The following is a 20,878-nucleotide window of genomic DNA, read 5'->3' as shown; positions in this document are numbered from 1 at the left end:
TATATCGTTCTTGCAATTGTACGGTAATATTATCAGCATGATCGCGCCAATGTTTGTGGATTTGCAAGGATTCATTATCGGACGAAACTTTATCGTGAAGGAAGTAGCGATATTGAGAAATGGATTTGTTCTCTCTCATTACTTTTTTGCAAGTCCCGTACCATGGCGTGCGCTTACAAAATCTGAGAGATGCCAAGCTTCATGACTAATCGGACATGACCATGGATTTGATGTCCTCAATGGGAGGATGGAAACGTTCCATACAGCTTCGCTAGGCGTTTGATTACGAGAGCTGTGATGGGCGCGACGGAAGAGGAAGATGGAGCATCTCCTATCGTGCATGTTAAAGGACGCGACAAACGAGAATGGCTGGTCGATTTACTTGACGATGATGCGAGAAACGACGTTATTATTGAGACCTTGGATGCGGACTATGAAGATATCACTTCGTTAAATAAGCTACATGTTACTAATACTATGCGCTGTGAAAAACATTTAAAAAATTGTGCTTTACAAAATGTATTTAAAATATTCAATTGGTGGATGAATCATCATAAAGATTCATCCAAACATTATTTAGAATAAACTATTGTTAAAATATATTTTATTCTCTTTTATTCTTTCCTTTTCCTCTTTTTTATCTCAGTACACGAGTATCAAATTTCTGTACGCGACGTTAGATAGCGGCGTCAGTTAGTTAATTAAAATATAGATGTTACATTTCAGTACATGGACATAGACTTTAAATATTTGAATGGTGTATAAATAATTGTTTTGTCGTTCAATAGTCGTTTATAGCCGTTCGATAGTCGTTCAAAGCCGTTCGATAGTCGTTCATAGCCGTTCAAAGCCGTTCAATAGCCGTTCAAAGCCGTTCGATAGTCGTTCAATAGCCGTTCAAAGCCGTTCGAGAGCCGTTCGATAGCTGTTTAAAGCCGTTCGATAGTGGTTTACATATTATAATAATAATATATTATTCATATTTAAAAGACTTTAGATATTTGCTCGTGGAAACATGCTAACTTTTGTTTTCTTATCAAGAGCTGAGAGTAAGCGTTTTTCGTAAATGATACATCTCCTACTCTAAAATGTTTAATCCAGACAATGTCTATCCCGGTATGTTCGTCACAAAGTGTTTGACAGCGAGTAAAGAACAGTATATAAAAATGTTTCGCCTTAATCTGGTAAGTAGTGTTCAGTGTTTTTGTGTGCGAGATTATGTGTGATATTTATTAATTAATAATATATTTCAGTTCGTGCGAATTGACGTCATCCACCGCCGATACATGCGGTGGATGAGAGGAAATTTGCGTTGGGTGCACGCAAGCTTGTGGGGTGACACTCGCGAAGCCCGCGAGTGTGCATGCATGCACCCTACGCAATATGAAGATATCTTTTACTTACGGCCTCTTTTCGGCTTGGAGCCGTACGAAGAAGAGAAGAATTGGGAGCCGGAGGAAGAGGTATGGGACGAAGAAGAAAATTGGGAAGAAGAGGAGGATTGGGAGGAGGATTGAGAGGAAGAGCTTGCGGCTCCAGGAGGATAATGTAAGTATCTTCTTTTTAAAATTTATGTCAGATTTATAAAATTAAATTAGGGAAAGCGCATTATACTAACAAGATATATATTTTTTCTGTTTCAGGAGGAGCCTGCAGCAAATATTTTTATTATATATTATTTTTATTATTATTTTTGACACACACATACACACATTTGTACTATACACACACATTTTTTAAAATAAATATTATTATTATTATTATTATTAAAGTGTCATTTATTTATGTGCTTCCTTCTTTCCTTTTCCTACGCATGCATGCATGCCTCGCGCTATCTCTCTCTTTATCTCTTTTTCTCGCGAACGTCATCCTTTCCCCACGCCAATGCGGACTCTATCCTTCTCTTACACGCGTGCATGCCCCGCGCTATCTCTCTCGCACCGCATTGCGAACGCCGTATCACCCACGTGCATGCTTCGCGCTATCCCTTTCTTTCTGTCTCTCTCAAGTGCGGACGCTATCCCTCTCCCACACATTGCGAACGCCTCGCGCCATCCTTTTCCAACGTGCATGCAAACGCTATCCTTGTCTTACGCTCATATGGACGCCTCGCGCTATCTTTCTCCTACGCCCATAGAATATCATTAGCGCTATCCTTCTCTTACACATTGCGGACGCCTCGCGCTATCTTTCTCACACCTACTCGCGGCATCGTACCTTCGCGTTCCCTCTTTCCCGCGGGTCCTTCGCTAACCGATTTCGTGCGGTCCCTCTCCCCCCTCACCGCGGATTCCTCACCTACCGGTTAGGTTAGCGGGTCCCTCGCCTTTCGGTTAGGACGCGTCTCCCTCCCCCCTCTCCGCGGACCCCTCGCCTATTGGTTTCGCCGCGGTCCCCCCCCCGCGTGACATCATACCCGCCCGCCGGTTTCCTTTCGCCCCTCACCCCCCTCAGAGGACCATGGCTTAGAACCCGCATAGATACACTACTTGTGTATGTGATTCAAAAACTCTTGATGCATTGTAAAAGGCCGCGAGAGCCAATAACAAGTCTATCTTATTTGGAATCTCTTTTCAATATTTAGCATCTCTTTTCAATAGCGACTGCGCACATATCCATTCCCAGACAGCACAAGGATGTCCTTAGGACGTCCAAAGGGCATCCAGGACATACATGTAGGATATCCTCAGGATATCCTATTGTAATCCTCAGATCTCCTCTGGATGTCCTGAGGAAGAGTAAATGATAGCAGTATATTAACCTCTGGAGAATCCAGGGAGATCCTGTGGAACATCCTAAGGATTTTTATAGGATATGTTAGGGATATTTTTCGTATATTTCAAGGAGCAAATTTTTAAATTTAAATATAAATTAAAATTATGTTTTGTTATTTACTGCCAATATTAAAAATCTAATATTCTGAATTCCCTATGTTGGGATTGCATCAGAAATTGAACTGATAGAAAATAATTACATTTGTAATTTCCTGTCAGTTGCTCTTTGCAAGCTTTATATAATTCTCATGACCAAATCTCAAATACGAGTTCGCGTGTCGCATAGCGGTAAACAAACGAACTAGCGGTTAAATACTATTGTTTGTAAAGTTTTTAGAATGTTGCGAACAGTAACATTTCTCATGAAATATTAAATAAATAATAATTTTGGATATCTGAAAATGTGCGCATCAATTCAATTATTAATATTAAACGAAATTAACGTTAACAATTAATAGCACATGTATATGTCCTCTGGAAATCCAAAAGACATCCAATATAATAGATAGGGCAGATATATCCTACAGACATCCAGGGGTTATCCAGTGGACATTTATAGGACATTAATACTTATTATAATATTTAAGATTTCTAAATTATATAAAATAGCCGACACAACTAAAAATAATTATGTATGCATATTAAACTTTTATAAATATATTTATAATAATATCTTAAAACATCCTACAAATGTCCTGAACCGTCCTGGACATATTCAGGATGATCCTGAGGATGTTTTGTGCTGTCTGGGTTCTTTGAAATGCATTATGGGTTTTGGGATGCTCCTGACTTAACCTTCTTTTATATAACTTTAATCCATTCTATATGTTTATGTTTCTACATTGCCTATATATATATATATATATATATATATATATATATATATATATATATATATATATATATACACATAATTATATAAATATATATACATACAATTATATATACATACATAAATGTATATAATTGTGTATATATGCTATATATATTATATATTACACATTTTTCCTTAAATTACAAAAACTTATGTGAAATTATGTACAGACGATCAATACATCTTTTTATACATATATAATTGTGTATATATGTATATATATTTAACACTTTTCCTTAAATTACAAAGATATCACATGTGAGTTTACCTGTGTGATGAAAGAGATAAACTGAAAGAGGGAAGGATGTTAAAATAATTCATAGGACAAAATATATAATAACAAAACAAAATAAAATATTTTATTTGGCAGGAAAAAAAGAATATCAACATTTGTTGTAAAGATAAGAAAAACTGCCCAAAACCTTATCAGTATTCATAAAACAAAAGTACATTTACAAAATTCAAAATAAAAAACCCCGCACTAATCATATGGAAAATCTGTCCTGGTCAAATCAATTGGTTTTTACATATGTCGTAGTTTATGACCTACTGAACAAAAGATGTAATGGGCACAAAGCTCAATAATGGACAGTTATCGAGTTATAACCAGTCAAACATGAAAAATTCGGACTGCCGAATAGTCAAATCTCGGAAGGTATTGATTTTTTTAAAAAATGTTTGAAACAAACATAGTAGGGTTTTACAAAATCTGTTAGTTGGTGACATTATTTGTGAATTTTGAATGACCTTGAAAAGCTCCATGAACAAAAATTTTCCACAAAAATGCCTATTTTTTATTATATTCGTGTAGCTAAATTCGAGACGTTTTCAAAATATTTTTGATGAACCTTTTTACTACTAAAACTTACGTGACTTTCCACGCCTAACATTAGAATATTTACGAGATTTGACTATTGGTACATTTCAGGTTCGTCTAGCAAGATCTTATATTCAAGATAAGATGCAGCGTGATGCACAAGAAGAATTTCAATTGGATTCGTTGTTTGATGAACAAGGTTTCATAAGGGTGCGAGTGTTTTCACGATTCCGTAATGCTACAAAACATCAAATATTTATAGGTTACAACATAAGAGATGCAGATAATATAGATGATGAGAGGGAGGCGATTTTTGGTTATTATTGCACCTGTAAGTCAGGCGCACGGACTGTGGGTACATGTGCACATGTAACCAGCGTATTGTGGTATTTAGGATATGCACGACACCAGCCCAATGTTCGTTATCCCTCTTCATCATTATTGAACACAATATTAGATGCCGCTCAGAGACCACCACAGCAGGATCCAAATAATGAGTAATATACAATAAGATCATTTATTTTATTACCCCACACATACACACACACACATGCACACACAGCAGAGAGGGTATGGAGTCAAAAAATACTACGGGAGAGACAAACCGTGGGGTCCTTATCTCTGCTGTGACACATAAAAATTTTTGTTCACGGAGCTTTTCAAGGTCATTCAAAATTCACAAATAATGTCACCAACTAACAGATTTTGTAAAACTCTACTATGTTTGTTTCAAACATTTTTCAAAAAAATCAATACCTTCCGAGATTTGACTATTCGGCAGCCCGAATTTTTCATGTTTGACTGGTTATAACTCGATAACTGTCCATTATTGAGCTTTGTGCCCATTATATCTTTTGTTCAGTAGGTCATAAGCTACAACATATGTAAAAACCAATTGATTTGACCGGGACAGATATTCCATATGATTAGTGCGGGTTCTTTCTTATTTTACAAATATTAAAATATAATTCTTATTAATTAATTATTAATATATTAAAATTTTTAGAAATGAATAGCATGTTACAATAAAATAATTGCACATATTAATTGCACATGTTACAAAAAAAAAAAAAAAATACCTTTAATAATTTAAAAAATAAAAATGTGAAAATTAATAATATAATAATACTAATACTTTATTTAATTATGTAAATACTTTATAATTATAACAAAACTTCTTAACTTATTAATAATAAATATTGTTCGGGAGTCGACCTCGACGAAGTCGCCCGAATCTTTAAAAACGCTCAGAGATGAGCGAGAAGCAGTGTGTTACGCGAATCCGTAGATCCGCTGGAGGATAAGGAGAATGAGAAACGATTTGAATGCGGATTATTTTGATTATTCGTTTATTTTGAATAATAGGAGCGAGCGACGGCACGTATTCCGCAACTCCGACGGATATCTTCAAAATGTCCTGTTTATGACTGCCTTCAACGCGTATCGGAAATCTTGTAGAGCTTCTTGCTAGAAGCTCTCGCGAGAACGGATATCTTGCACGCGGCCGCCGGATGTTGCTTGGCGCGAGGCAGAGGACATTCGCGGAACGGTGAACGCGCGTCGACTCTCGGACTCCACACGCTTAACACTCACAAACTCGATAAGTACATAACAGGTAGGAATACAGACACTGAGGCGTCTTTCGCACTGAGTTCGATTCTCGATAGTCTGCTAAAATGTCGGTTGAGAATTTCTAGCGAGAATGACTAAATCGCATATGACACGAGCGAGATTAAACAAAACAGCGCGAAGTTCACAATAAGTAGCGCGACACGACAGAATATCATACGAGAGAGTATGAAACGAGAAATTGTGATCGATTGCTATCGACCAGCTCGAATCGTCGTAAGCGGCAAACTCTTCGGACCGATTTTGAGACGAGTACTCCCACTGAGTAAGCGACACGAGCTCGAATATGCGAAAGAATATCATACGAGAAATGATGATATTCGAAACTATGATTGATTGCTATCGACCAGCTCGTATCGGTGTCAGCGTAAAACTAAATCGACCGACCGCTGAAACTCGCGCTCTGCCGATGTGAATAACAAGTTTTTCCGATTTCGAACCTTCGAGAACTAGCTGTTTGTCACAGTTTTTCATTCTAAAAGGAATGCGATCACGCACCTTTTTCTTTGTTATGATCAAGCGATCACGTGCCGATCGGCTGATCGCGACGATGCTTACTCTCGCTCGTGTTTTTATTTCTCAAGGCAATCGTGTTAATTTAACGGCGACGTTCGCCGATTGAAATTTAGGCATTGAATGTTTCAATTTTGAACAAATATTAAATTAAATAAATAATAAAATTTAAAAATTTAAAAATAAAAGTATTGCACATATCTATCTTTAAATCTTATACATATAATAAATGTGATGAAAAATAAACTCTGGAAAATAAAACAATAATATTAATAATAATAATAATAATATATATATATATATATATATATATATATATATATTGTATGCATTAAAAAAAATTGGCTTTACATGTCTGAAATTCTGTATTTAAAAATTATTATGCAAAAGTAAATAAAAAAGGCAAAATAAATAAGCAAAAATATATTAAAGACTATCAGATTTGCATTTTTCTCCATATAAATTTAATGCATTATGCAGTTCTAGATGTCTTAAATCAATTTCGAAATTAGTACAATTAATATTTTGAGTTTGAAAACTGGACCGAACTATACAAATTGAAGAGACTGTATCATTAGCTAATCGGTTTCTTCTTTTATTTTTTATATCTGTTACAATAGAAAATATTCGTTCGGCCTCGGCATTTGAGTGAGAAAGAACTGCTTCAACTAATGACTCTAAATTTGGAAACATCTTTTCCTCATCGAAATTTGTACATTCTGCTATACTTTTCCACATTTCATCTATTTCTAAAAAAGCTAAATCTTTTTTTTGTTGTTCATTGAAGCTTGATGGTAAAATTCGCCATTCGAAAGCTAATTTTGTTATATCAATATGTTTTACCCGTTTCGCAATCAAAGTTAAATCTTTAATTTTTAATCTACCTTCATCATACAAAGCAACTTTTGGATCTAAAAAAGTTAATTGTTGGAAAAGTGTATCTCTAAAAGGCAAACGTTTAAATATTTCTCGAACTGCAGTAATATAAAAATCCAAACATGTCAATCTAATTTGTTGTGCACATTTCAAAGATAACGTTTCCAAAAAGCTCTCACATCCCGGTCCTACATATACATTTTCTATATTTTGTATATTATTTTTATTATGTAAATCAAATTCTAAATCAAAAATATCTTTTAAAATATCAAACTTTATAAAATTTTGAGCTATTTGTTTAATTATTTGGCGACTATTCTCAAATAATTTGTGTATTAAAATATTACGCGATTGAAATAAAGCATTAAAACTATTGAAAAAATTTAATGAATACTTTAAAAATAGGATATATGCTTTTATTGAATCATTTAATAAGTATTCTAAAATAAGTTCGGCAGATTTTACTTTATCTTCTACAGTTGCTAAAATAAAATAATTTTTTAAAACTTCCCAGTTATCGAGAAGTCTAATAACACATTTGTGCAAACAAAGCCACCTCGTTTCTGATAATTTCAATATTTTACGTCTTTCAACATCAAAAAAATTCTGAAACTCACCCAAAACTGCACATCTCTTCGCACTGCCCGAAATATAAGTGGCAACTCCTCTAATTAAATTTTCGCAAGAAGAAGGTAATTTATCGCAAGCTTTACTAGCTATAAGCGTGGATGAATGGCAAATGCAATTTAACGTTACTAATTCTGGTACTTCTACTTTCAAATGAGACATAAAAGAATTATTACATCCAATCATAACAGATGCATTATCGCTCGCCATTCCAACAATATTCTTAATCGGAATTTCTTTTCTTCTAAAAAGTTCTTAAATATTTTGAAAATTTTACTCGCGGAACAATCAGTAGCGTCTAAAGGTAACAATTCTAATAATTGAGTTGTAAGTTTTTTATTTACAGGCGATACATATTTTACAAGTATACACATTACTTTAGTTTCTGTTATATCCGTACTTTCGTCGATTAAAATAGAAAATTTACATGTTTGTAAACATTGAATAATTTTCTCAATTTCGCGTTTTGCAAGTACATGTGTAACAATATTTGCACACTTATTTCGAGCAAGTGAAAGATCTTGCACAACTTTAGGTTCTATGCAAATATTTATTATTGGAATTAGATGATCCGCGGTATAAAAAGCTATGTTATGCTCCGCAAAAAAAGCTGATAATTTAATTTCCGCGCGTTTAACTTTCTCTTTATGCGATAAATTACTATTATTATTATTATCGGCTGTATAATTAGAAGAATTTATATTTTTGATATGTTTGACCGTCTGTGAGTGCTGAACTAAATCTGTTTTGCAGCATCTGATAGTCTTATTGCATGCAATACAAAGCGCTTTATTTTCTACAGGATGAGGAGTTAACCATCCCTTAAAAACATCTTCATCTAACCAAGAATGTTGGAAATCTCTAATTCTACGCTTCTTAATAACTCCTTTTCCAAGACTACAATCCATTATCTTAATATAAATATTAATATTAACTTATCAAAAACTTGTAGCTAACCTGTTTTCGTCCGCCCGCCAAAACTTTCGCACCCACAGCATAACCTTGTTATTACTGCAGATAGATACGTCGTTGCTAATGGTTATCATGGCCGCGCATGCGCGAGAAAACCCGGCCCATCTCACAACACTGTCACTAACTGGTAAACCTCTGCAAGGCGGGCGGCTTTCCTCTGGCGAAGTGGCAGAGTAATCATTCGGAGCTATTCCAGGCTCTCCCTATGGACGGCGCCGCAGTAGAGCCTCACTCGTTTGATAACACTCAGGGTAAGATTTTGGGACTCACATGGCAGCCTCACTCAGATCAGTTCGTCTTCCAGAGCAAGGCCTCCAACCGGCCCGTCATCACCAAACGGACCATACTATCGGAAGTAGCGCAACTGTTTGATCCTTTGAGATTCTTATCTCCGATAATCATCAGAGCGAAGACGCTCCTCCAAGAACTGTGGCTGGAAAAGGTCGACTGGGATGACTGTCTCTCACCGCAACTTCGAGATCAGTGGACGCACTTCCGTTCAGAGCTGTCTGACCTGACTTCCATCACGATTCCTCGGTGTATGGCTCTCACGCCGTCAGCCACGGTCGAGCTTCATGGATTCTCGGATGCTTTGCAACTTGCCATGGCGGCTGCAGTTTACATCAAGGTCACCCCTCACATGACAGAGCCAATCATCACACTGGTGTGCGCCAAAACCACGGTCGCACCTCTCAAAAGGCTCACCATTCCTCGGCTGGAACTCACGGCGGCGGTTCTACTCTCTCATCAGCTATGTTCAACGAACACTAGAACCCGCGGAGATACCAATCTACCTGTGGACGGACTCCTCAGTATCGCTCACCTGGATCAACAGTCATCCCTCTCGCTGGAAAGACTTCGTTCGGAATCGAGTGGCGACAATTCAAGAACGCGTATCTCAGGGACATTGGCGGTTTATTCCCGGCAAGGAGAACCCAGCAGATTGTGCTTCTCGCGGTCTTTCTTCCTCGCAACTCTCTCGGCATCATCTTTGCTGGAATGGTCCCTCGTGGCTAGTACAGTCTCCTCAACATTGGCCAAGCACGGTATCACAGCTAGATTCGGCGGCGACTCTTGAGGAGCGATCCGGGCTTCTTCTCACCTCCTCAACAGTAAGGCAACACCATTTCTGGGAGCTCCTCTATCGTTACTCATCACTCACACGGCTTCTTCGAATTACGGCTCACTGTCAACGGTGTTGCGCGATCCTCAAAGGTATACCACAGTCCTCTCTGGCCACACCTCTCACACCTGCAGATCTGGAAGTTTCACGACTATATTGGATTCGGTCAGTTCAATCGGCGTACTTCTCGTCGGAACTGACAACCATCTCAAGCGGAGCACACTTGTCAAGGTCTCATCCTCTCGCCAAGTTTACGGCTTTCATTGATCATTCGGGCATCCTCAGAGCGGAGGTCGACTCAGGCATTCTCAATTGAACCCTGAATGCAACCTAACCCAGCCATCTTGCCACGATTCATATCTGTCCCTCATATCTGACTCATTATATCGGACGCTCATCTAAGGACTCTTCACGGCGGAATTCAGGTAACATATCTTCGCCAGGCTTACTGGATTGTTGGTGGCCGAGCTCCAGTAAGATCTCACATTCTCCGCTGTGTTCGGTGTGCTCGACAACGTGGCGTAAGGGCACAGCAACTCATGGGTCAACTGCCATCATCTCGCATTACGCCATCTCGTCCCTTCCTCAACACAGGGGTTGATTACGCCGGCCCCCTCACTCTCAAAACTTGGCGAGGACGAGGGACTAAGTGTTACAAGGGCTGGTTAGCCATCTTTGTTTGCTTCTCAACTTCGGCGGTTCATCTGGAGGCAGTGACGGACTACTCAACAGAAGGATTCATCGCAGCATATCGGCAGTTGACGGGACGGCGAGGTATCTGCCAAACTCTATTTAGCGACTGTGGAACCAATTTTCTGGGGGCAGATATATCTCTTAAGCGGCTATTCAACGCGGGATCAAAGGAATTCTCGGAACTCGGTCAGCTACTGACCCATGACGGCACCACTTGGGTCTTCAATCCTCCAGCAGCCCCTCACTTCGGCGGTAAATGGGAGGCCGCTGTCAAATCGGTCAAACATCATCTGCGAAGAACTATAGGCGAGACTGCCCTAACCTATGAAGAACTTACAACTCTTCTAGTCCAAATCGAAGCAGTCCTCAACTCCAGGCCATTGTGCTCACTTTCAGACGACCCGAAAGACCTGGCAGCCCTCACCCCCGGGCATTTCATCATCGGGGCGGCGCCAACTACAATTCCTGAGCCATCTCTTTCCGCAGTGCCCCTCACCAGGTTATCTCGGTGGCAGCTCATTCAGCAGCAATTCCAACATTTCTGGTCGCGTTGGTCAGCTGAATGTCTTCAACGTCAGCTTGTGATATCGAAATGGCATCATCCTTCCACGCAAATCACGGTCGGCTCTCTTGTACTTTTCACGGATGAGAGATTCCCTCCATCAAAATGGCCTCTTGCTCGGGTCACACAGCTTCATCTTGGCTCGGACGGTCTCTGCAGAGTGGTCACCCTTAAGACGGCCACAACAGAACTCAAGCGGCCTATTACCAAGTTGGCAGTGCTTCCGATGATACCAGATCAACCTCACCCACGGAGCAATCAGCAACGGATCCGGCCTCACCATCACCAATAGCATAATTCTTCAACGCTGTTGTAGAAGGCGGGCGGAATGTTCAAAAAATCTCGCGACTTTTGCGCAATCTCCTCAACATCATCTCACTCACTCTGGTCCTTCTCTTTTAATGTTCTCTCTCTCTTCCTTTTCTCTCTTGTACGCGAGTTCAACCCAATCCCGAAGCCTGTCCTATCAATCTATTCAACATCGCGCCATGCTATCATCCAATCATAAGCACGCTCTCAGGACCTTTTCCGCGCTCCTGCGTCGATATCGACCCTTCCGGTGATTCTCGATCATTCTGTGAGTACCGGTCTTTCGTAACGCACGTTGCCTATAGAAAAGTCTACAAAGCTCTCGGAATTTGGTTTTGCGATTTGGATCGGATCTAGTGATCAATATCTCGGTGTTCTCAAGGTTCTCGGTGACCACAAGGACTTTGTCAATCGGAAATCGATCATCGAAATACTTTTGAGTGAGAATATTTGCGAAGTGCGGCTCGGACCAGAATGAGTGCGCGTGGATTCTAACTGTTCTTCCCGACACCCCCCGAAACCAGAAACTCCTCGGGTACTTTATCAAACACATCGTGTTCTTTGCCATCAATATCGTTGGAATCAACTACGCGTCGATGTCGTAAAATTGCATGTCGAAGATATTCGATTATAGCGTGTAATTCGTACGATCCCTCGGGAATCGTAATTTCCTTATCGTCGTTATCAAAATAAAATATATTATTCCAAGAATTCACGTTCGATATTGTATGATACGTTTCAAAGTCCGTTATACCAAGCTCGTAATCGCCATCGTTTAAATCTATAGCCGAAAAGTAGCTTACAGCAAGAGCGTTACTCTTGCCGGTCAACGTAAGTGTGAGTGACATGTTGGAAAACTGTCAAACGAATACTGAGTCGCGACGGTGAATTGTCAGGCTTTAAATTCATATCGATCATCGATCGTTTGAAGAAATCGAAGACACAATTGTCCACAAATACTTTGATTATATTGGATGATTGCATAAGTTCGTGCCCGATTTTCATAGATGGCATTAAGTTACTGCATGGCGGAGTTCTATTGTTTTCGTGTGGTAATTGTTGCTTACACCGAATAGATGACGTTGTCTTATGTCAATTTAGCGTCAGATATTGTTCAGATAAGTCCATTTGTGCATAAGAGAAATCATTAAAAATGGAGAACGAAAAGGTGCATTTGCGGCATGTAATGCTATATGAATTTCGGAAAGGCGTGAGTGTTGGGATTGCACAAAAAAATATTCAAAGTGTTTATTTGGACCGCGCTCCTGCTCTCCGAACAGTCAAAAAGTGGTTTGGCAGATTTCGAAATGGTGATTTCAACATGGAGGATCAACCCCGCTCTGGACGGCCTTCTGGCATTGATGATGACATTGTGCATGCCTTAGTGGAAAGAAACCCAAGGATTACAACTGAGGATATTGCTGAGAGGCTGAACATCGATAATTCAACCGCTTTTCGTCATTTAAAAAAGCTTGGATACATTTCCAAGCTTGATACGTGGGTGCCGCATCACCTGACTGAAAGGAATAAGCTAAACCGCATGACTGTGGCTCTTTCTCTTCTCGAGCGTAACAAAAAAGGAGAAGCCTTCACTTTCGCACAGTACAATTGGACACGTTGCAATCGCACACTGTGATATTAGACACATAAAGTTGCGCACCGTTCTATTGGACACATTTCAATTGCGCACGGTTCGTTTAGACACATTTTATTTGCGCACCGTTCAATTGGACACGTTGCTTTTGGACACAACACATATTTTTGTATAATTTAGAATACATACATACTCATGTATGCATGTATAATTTTGAAATTTTTTGACATTTATTATTAATTTCATTTGGTAAATAAACGTTTGTTACTGTTCGTTTACACACAGTTCGTTTGCACACAGTTCTTTTGCGCACAGTTCTTTCGCACACATTTCTTTTGCGCACAGTTCTTTCGCGCACAGTTCTTTCGCGCACAGTTCTTTCACGCACATTTCTTTCGCGCACATTTCTTTCGCGCACATTTCTTTCGCGCACATTTCGATCAAGCGTATCGCATCTGAATATTCATACATTCTGACTGTTGATATATTTAAGAAAAGGGATTCTGGCTTGTTCTCTCGGCGAGTGAACATCGTTTCTGAAATCTGAGTTTTTGGTGTTAACATCATTGAATATTTTCGAGAGTTTTCCACTTAACTCTGTGTATCATATCGTGTGCATTGTGCAAGTAACAGTCTAAAAGTCTAAAAGTATCACTGTTTGCCGAGTTGCCGGCTTTGCTCCGGTTTGCTCTTGCCTGCTCCAACATTTTGCCGCTACGTAAGTGCGGTGTAGGCCATTTTATCTTTCCAAATCATTTGCTGCGTACAAGACCCATACACGCATTTAACATATCACGTGTAACTATCATCTCTAACTATGGATTTTGCCATTGACGATGCTTTAGATAAGGCTACCCAGAATCCGTCCTCATCTAAAGAGGAATTAAGTAGCGATGACGTCGCTGAAAGGGTTCGAGAAATTATATACCGAAATCGGAAAAGAAGCCAGTCATCCTTATTGAGAAGTCCACTTCCTCCTAAAAGATCGGCATTGGTGATGCATGGGAAGGAGGACCCTCGGCTATTAAATAAATATGGCTTAAACATTAATCCTCCATTTATTGTTCATATAGAAAAAAACTATTCACAAGCCTTTTTTTTCCTCTTCCTCTCAGGTACAGGATTCTGAGGCCAAAGAAAAAAATAACATAAATGTAAACACAGACATCGACGACCTTGCCTTCGTCTCTTCTAATATTGATCGAAGATCGAATCCAGGCTCTTACGGTATCATCGCGTTTGGTAAACGTATAACCAAATATATTGATAACTTCTTTTGAATTCTGCTTTTGACCTGAAAACGATAGGAAAAAATAAGTTCTCTGTTGCATTTTCTGACGGTAATTCAGCCAATAAGTTCTGTGACGTTTTTAACGAAAAATGTAACAGTATTTTTCCTGAAGAAAAATGGATAGCATATGTACCTAACCATAAAGTTATTAGACAGTTTATTATTCGGGGAGTCGATGACGATGATTCTCCGGAAGAGTTAATCAGGAATATCCGTCCTCCTCCTGATTGGAATATTTTATGGCAACCACCTTTCGATGCCTCTAGAATGAAAAAACCCTTCCGTAGTCAAAATAAAGATAATACTTATACTACTAAATACATAGATTCTGATTCTTACATAATTCGTTTCAGAACAACTACCGTGCCTCCTTCGGTAATATATATGGGGAAAAGACTCCACCTAGTTCCTTTTGTTGAAAAGGTTAGAAGATGCCAAAAATGCCAAAGGTTCGGTCATGTGGCTAGAATATGCCGAACTTCGGACAAGAACGCAGTATGTCAGCGTTGTGGTAAGCTAGCTTCTTCTCATAGTTGCAATAATAATATCAATGAAGCATGTACGGCCGATAAGCCGTCTTGCATAAACTGCGCGAGACATAAATTGCCGGATTCTGCCGCAGAACATGAAGCCTCCTCTAACTCTTGTCCTATATTCCAGAAACAAAGAAAAATAAAGAAAATTATGGCATACCAAAATGTATCATACTTGGAAGCCAATTCTATGCTCGATAGTAACAATTTTCAACAACAATTCCCTGTATCACATACTTCTCCATTTCCCCCATACAGAGTACCTCTTCCTACCCTGGGGGAATATATTCCCTATGCCCTTCCTAAGTCATACGCGGATGCGGTTGTCAGGGATAGAAACTCGAACTTTAGTTCTAGCTCGACCCCAACGGTAAGGGAAAGAGGCCCCCCTAAAAGCGATCCTCATAATTCTATAAATAACCAATTTAAGGTGATGCCTCCCCTCAAAAAGAAAATAGAGGTTAGATCGACACAAAAAGACTATCCTCTTCAATCCAATTCAAAAACAGTTCTTGTAGCAGGTCCATCCAAAACTTTTTCTAATTTTCCTATTGCTTCCAGCGCCAACAATGAATTAAACAGCAAACGTAATTCACTCCCATCTCATTCGGAAATCCTAAACAATTGGATTCATATATGTCAAAATGAATTCTCTTCAATCAAATCCGTTCATACAGATATTCTTTCGCAAATGGGAAACCTCCTTCTATTCCCGTTGCAAGAAATATCTTAAATCTATTCCATGACTAATATCTTACAATGGAATTGTCGATCTCTGAAAAAAAGAATTCCCGAACTCACATTCTTGCTTGACAAATATAGAATCGAATATAGTTACAAATATAGTTACACTTTGTGAAACAAGGTTGGACGAACAATATCGCCCCAACATTAATAATTACGACTTATACTCTTGTGATCGTAATCGACATGGAGGTGGGGTTGCAATTCTCATCTCCAATAAATTCAGATTTTCGCGGATAACAAATGAAAAAATTAATTCGTCCTGTGACCGCAACAATATAGAGTACATCCTGGGCAAGGTTTGGTTTGAACCGAATAAATTCATATATATATGTTCTCTTTATAGCCCCCCTCGCGGCGGAAGCCACCCCTATACGGATCCGCAGGCCTGGCTCACTCTTCTTCAGTATTGCGCTAACTTCAATCCCATAGTCATCTGTGGTGATGTAAACGGGAAGAGCGCACTTTGGTCCTCTAACATACTCGGCCCTGATCCCGAGGGATTAAAATTGGAGGGAGCAATCTCTCAGCTTGATCTGTCGTGTCTGAATGACGGTAACTACACCTGGTCTTCGTTGGATATGTCGGCCATTTCTGCCCTTGACGTAACACTAGTCTCTTCATGTATGGCTGCAAAGTGCTTATGGGAAGTCCTTGAAGAGAACTATGGAAGTGATCATTTTCCTATCATAATCAATATAAACTTGGACATCAATAATAGTCCATCCTTTGGACGTCCCTCATTTGCGCTGTCAGGAGTTGATTGGCAATCATTCCAACTGGAATGTTCTAAATCTGTGGATAGGGAGTGTGGATTTTGTGGTGACTTGAGTAGGGACTACAACAATTTAATTGAGGCTATTCATGGCTCGTTGATTAGGGCTGGAGCTAGAAAGCTGCCTGCCAATAGCGTCAGAAAAAAACCCCCTACTGTTTGGTGGGATGACGAATGTAGGGATATCATTTTAAAAAAAAATCAAACTTTTCACAATTTCAAACAGTCTCCTTCATCTTCAAGTCTTTCGGTATATTTAGAATGTAGAAAACAAGTAAAAAAATTCTTCGCAAAGAAAAAGAAATTAGCTTTCCGCGACTTTTGCTCTTCACTTAATATGAATACTCCCATTACTGCAGTGTGGAAATATATCAGAGCATTCTCTAATAGAAATTCAAACAACCCTCCGCATTCTTCTGTCTCTGTGGAGTCATTTACAGAGGCTTTCAACAGGTTGTCTCCTCCAATCCTCACACCTGTTCCCAATCTTCACAACTTCATATCAACAATTCATAATATTGACTCAGTCGTAAATAAAGAATTCCTTCTCACTCCATTTTCGAAGCACGAATATAACGAAGCAATATCCACTTTAAAAGTTAAATCCTCTCCCGGCCCTGATCTGATCTCGAACAGGATAATAAAAAAATTTCCACCAGAATTACACAACTATATTCTGAAATTGTTCAATCTTATGTTTAACAAAAGCTTTTTTCCAAAACAATGGTCGGAGTACTTCGTAGTATTTATTCCCAAGCCGGGCCGCAGAGACTCTCTCAGACCCATCTCTCTTGCTAACAACTTCTTAAAACTATTTGAAAAACTTATCTACAAGAGAATTGAATGGTGGGCGGAGAACTGTTATATACTGTCTAATACTCAATTTGGTTTTAGAAAGGGGCTATTCTGTGTGGATAGTATTGCCACTCTGACTACAGATATTCATATTTCTAATAAATCCCGAAAATATACAGGCGTTGTATTCCTGGATATAGTTGGAGCGTTTGACAGGGTTAGACCGGAAATCCTTGCGGCTCTTTTGGAAAAGTATGGTCTTCCTTCAAAAGTACAAAAATTTATAAATTCGCTTGTTGCTCGTAGAGATCTTATTGGCTTCGCGTCTGGCATTAACTTGCAAAATCGAACCACTACTATCGGTCTTCCACAAGGCTCTATATTGAGCCCTCTACTATTCAATTTATATGTAGCTCTTTCATACACAGTGTTGCCGGATGAAGTAGAGATACTCTATTATGCAGACGACATTGCAATTTATTGCTCTAACCGACAATTGGAAGTTATCAATAATCAACTCAATACTGCACTTGACAACTTGGTTCAATATTTCAGCTGCTTGGGACTTGAGATCTCTCCCTCGAAGTCCAACTATATGATCTTTTCCACTCTTAAACCTCGTAATCTCCGCATTTTGCTAAACAGATGTAAATTCACTCTAAAGGTTGGTAATGGAAATATTCCATATTCCATGGCTACTAGATTCCTGGGGGTGGTTTTGGACCCGGAGCTCAACTGGAGGGCTCATATCAATTATGTGAAAAACCGTATCATACCAAGAATTAATATTCTGAAAGCAATTTCAGGCATCCGATGGGGCGCACATCCTTCGAATTTAATTACCATTTACAAAGGATATATAAGACCGCTATTAGATTGGGGCTGTCAGGCCTTCGCTCCTTTGGAGGAGCTGCCATATGTAAAGGCGAATCGTTTGCAATATGCTGCTCTCCGTGCGGTCACAGGACTAATGATAACCACCCCAACTAACGTCTTGCTGGATATCAACGGCGAATACCCTTTGAATTCGCGCTGGTTCGATCTCACTTTGAAATACCTCTCAAGGGTTATGTCTCGACAATCGCATCCCTTGAATTTGACGATCTCTGAGTTCTTAACTCGACCTGAAAACGAAAGAGAAAATGTTTGTAACTTGGTTGATGTCTATCTTGCGCATACTAATCTTTTTGAACAAATTATGCACTTCCGACTCCCTGGTTACCTGGAGTTCCCGTATGAGTACAGACACCTCGATCCTATAATCAATACTGACCTGGGATTCCAGATTGGAGGCACCGATACGACGGATGTCAATGACATCTTCAACCGTCTCTCGGCTCCTTTCGATTTTGACGTGACATATTACACCGATGGCTCTCGCGAGGAATCCGGCAATGCGACTGGTTACGCTGTGTTCTCTCCGGAGCTCGGCTATGAATATAAAGAGAGAATCAATAATTATAATACCATCTTTGAGGCTGAAGCTTTGGCAATACAGCATGCAATTGACTCCATACTCAATAATAAAATAAAAAAGTCGGCTATTTTCTCCGACTCCTTGAGCGTGTTGTCTAGTCTCGCGAATCCGGCAACAACGAATAAATCGCATCAAAGAGTCTTCCAGATCAGGGGCTCTCTCTTTGAATGCACTAAGCAATCATTGGAAATCCACATTATCTGGATACCTAGTCACAGGGGAATATACGGTAATGAGAGGGCTGGTACTTTGGCCAAGGAATCTCTGCATCTCCCCGATCCTCTTCTCTTGAGTAAGTGTCACTACACCAACCTTTACTCTAGATTCAAATCCCTTTCAAAAGACAGAGCCATTCGAGGTATCCAAGCGGAGAGTTTTATTAAAGGAACTAAATACTTCGCACATAAGCCTGACATTCTTTCGCCTCCTTGGTACACTAATAGAAAGATCAAAGAGATACTTCCCAGATCAGTAATCACACTTGTATCAAGACTTAGATCTAATCACACTGCAACTATGGGTCATCTTTGGAGAAAGAATATCACTGATTCTTCGGAATGTCAATGCGGGCACTCTTTTCAAGACCTGAATCACACTTTCTTTGGCTGCCGTGACACATCTGACAGCTCTAATCTGCTCATTTCTGGACTAAAAAAGATCGATCCCAACATTACACTAGATGTACAGACACTAGCTTTCACTAGCGACACTAGAGTGCATCATCTCTTGCACAATTTCATCAGGAGAAACAACATTTCAATTTGACCAATTAACTTACAGCAACGTCTAGCTGATGGTGTATGGACGAATCCGATTGGAGGTCCTTTAGCCAATAAGAAGAAGAAGAAGAAGAAGATTTAAGAAAAGGCAGTAGTGTATCTAGGCCGGTTCTAAGCCATGGTCCTCTGAGGGGGGGTGAGGGGTGAGGGGAAACTGGGGCGGGGGGGGCATGACGTCACGGGGAGGGGGGGCGTCATGGGGGGGTGACGTCACGGGGTGGGAATGACGTCAGGGGGGGGGTGACGTCACGGGAGGGGAGGGGGATGACGTCAGGGGGGGTGACGTCACGGGGGTGAGTATGACGTCATGGGGGTATGACATCACGGGGGGGGTGACGTCATGGGGTGGGAATGACGTCACGCGGGGGTGACCGCGGCGGAACGGTAGGCGCGGGGTCCGCGGAGAGGGGGAGGGGGACCGCGGCGGAACGGTTGGCGCGGGGTCCGCGGAGAGGGGGAGGGGACCGCGGCGGAACGGTTGGCGCGGGGTCCGCGGAGAGGGGAAGGGGAACCAAGGCGCGGGGTCCGCGGAGAGAGGGAGGGTGACCGCGGCGGAACGGTAGGCGCGGGGTCCGCGGAGAGGGGGAGGGGGACCGCGGTGGAACGGTTGGCGCGGGGTCCGCGGAGAGGGGGAGGGGGACCGCGGCGGAACGGTAGGCGCGGGGTCCGCGGAGAGGGGGAGGGGGACCGCGGCGGAACGGTAGGCGCGGGATCCGCGGAGAGGGGGAGGGGACCGCGGCGGAACGGTAGGCGCGGGGCCGCGGGGAAGAGGGAACGCGGAGGTACGATGCCGCTTGTAGGTGTGGCAATGGTGTTGGAAAAGGATGACGTTCGCGGGAGAAAGAGATAAAGAGAGATAGCGCGAGGCATGCATGTACCGATGAGATAGCGCGAGGCGATGCGAGAGAGAGCATACGCGAGGCGGTGCGAGAGAGAGCATATGCGTGGCGGCGCGAGGCGATCACAGGCACGAGGGAGAGGATGACGTTCGCGGGAGAAAGAGATAAAGAGAGATAGCGCGAGGCATGCATATACCGATGAGATAGCGCGAGGCATGCATTAGGAAAAGGAAAGAAGAAGGTGTAGAAATAATTGAGTACTCTGCGTTGATACCACTGCTT

The 20,878-nt window shown here is 40.7% G+C and overlaps 1 protein-coding gene, 2 long non-coding RNA genes and 1 pseudogene across 4 annotated transcripts; 1 reads left to right on the top strand and 3 right to left on the bottom strand.

Annotated features, from left to right (window-relative positions):
- Positions 1-7,527: 7,527 nt before the first annotated feature.
- Positions 7,528-9,156, bottom strand: LOC138941326 (zinc finger protein 862-like; annotated as a pseudogene).
- Positions 9,157-10,744: 1,588 nt separating this feature from the next.
- LOC138941325 (uncharacterized) lies at positions 10,745-11,752 on the top strand. Its single transcript, XM_070310886.1, has one exon. The coding sequence runs from the start codon at positions 10,745-10,747 to the stop codon at positions 11,750-11,752; it is 1,008 nt and encodes a 335-aa protein (XP_070166987.1).
- Positions 11,753-14,644: 2,892 nt separating this feature from the next.
- LOC138941208 (uncharacterized) lies at positions 14,645-15,702 on the bottom strand. Of its 2 annotated transcripts, XR_011448136.1 has the most exons (4): positions 15,425-15,702; positions 14,994-15,303; positions 14,788-14,916; positions 14,645-14,657 (listed from the first exon to the last, which is right to left on the bottom strand). It is a non-coding gene; the product is annotated as an uncharacterized lncRNA (long non-coding RNA). The 2 variants fall into 2 exon arrangements; XR_011448135.1 differs by lacking the exon at positions 15,425-15,702 and having other exon boundaries at positions 14,994-15,356.
- Positions 15,703-18,475: 2,773 nt separating this feature from the next.
- LOC138941242 (uncharacterized) lies at positions 18,476-19,191 on the bottom strand. The gene is made up of 3 exons (XR_011448143.1): positions 19,019-19,191; positions 18,775-18,932; positions 18,476-18,625 (listed from the first exon to the last, which is right to left on the bottom strand). It is a non-coding gene; the product is annotated as an uncharacterized lncRNA (long non-coding RNA).
- Positions 19,192-20,878: the final 1,687 nt, after the last annotated feature.

Source organism: Polyergus mexicanus, unplaced genomic scaffold, assembly GCF_030449975.1.
Source record: "Polyergus mexicanus isolate NDT 795.1 unplaced genomic scaffold, iyPolMexi1.0 SCAF_18, whole genome shotgun sequence".
Taxonomy (NCBI): domain Eukaryota; kingdom Metazoa; phylum Arthropoda; class Insecta; order Hymenoptera; family Formicidae; genus Polyergus; species Polyergus mexicanus.
The sequence above is the reverse complement of the archived record's forward strand: the minus strand, read 5'-3'. Positions and strand labels throughout refer to the sequence as shown.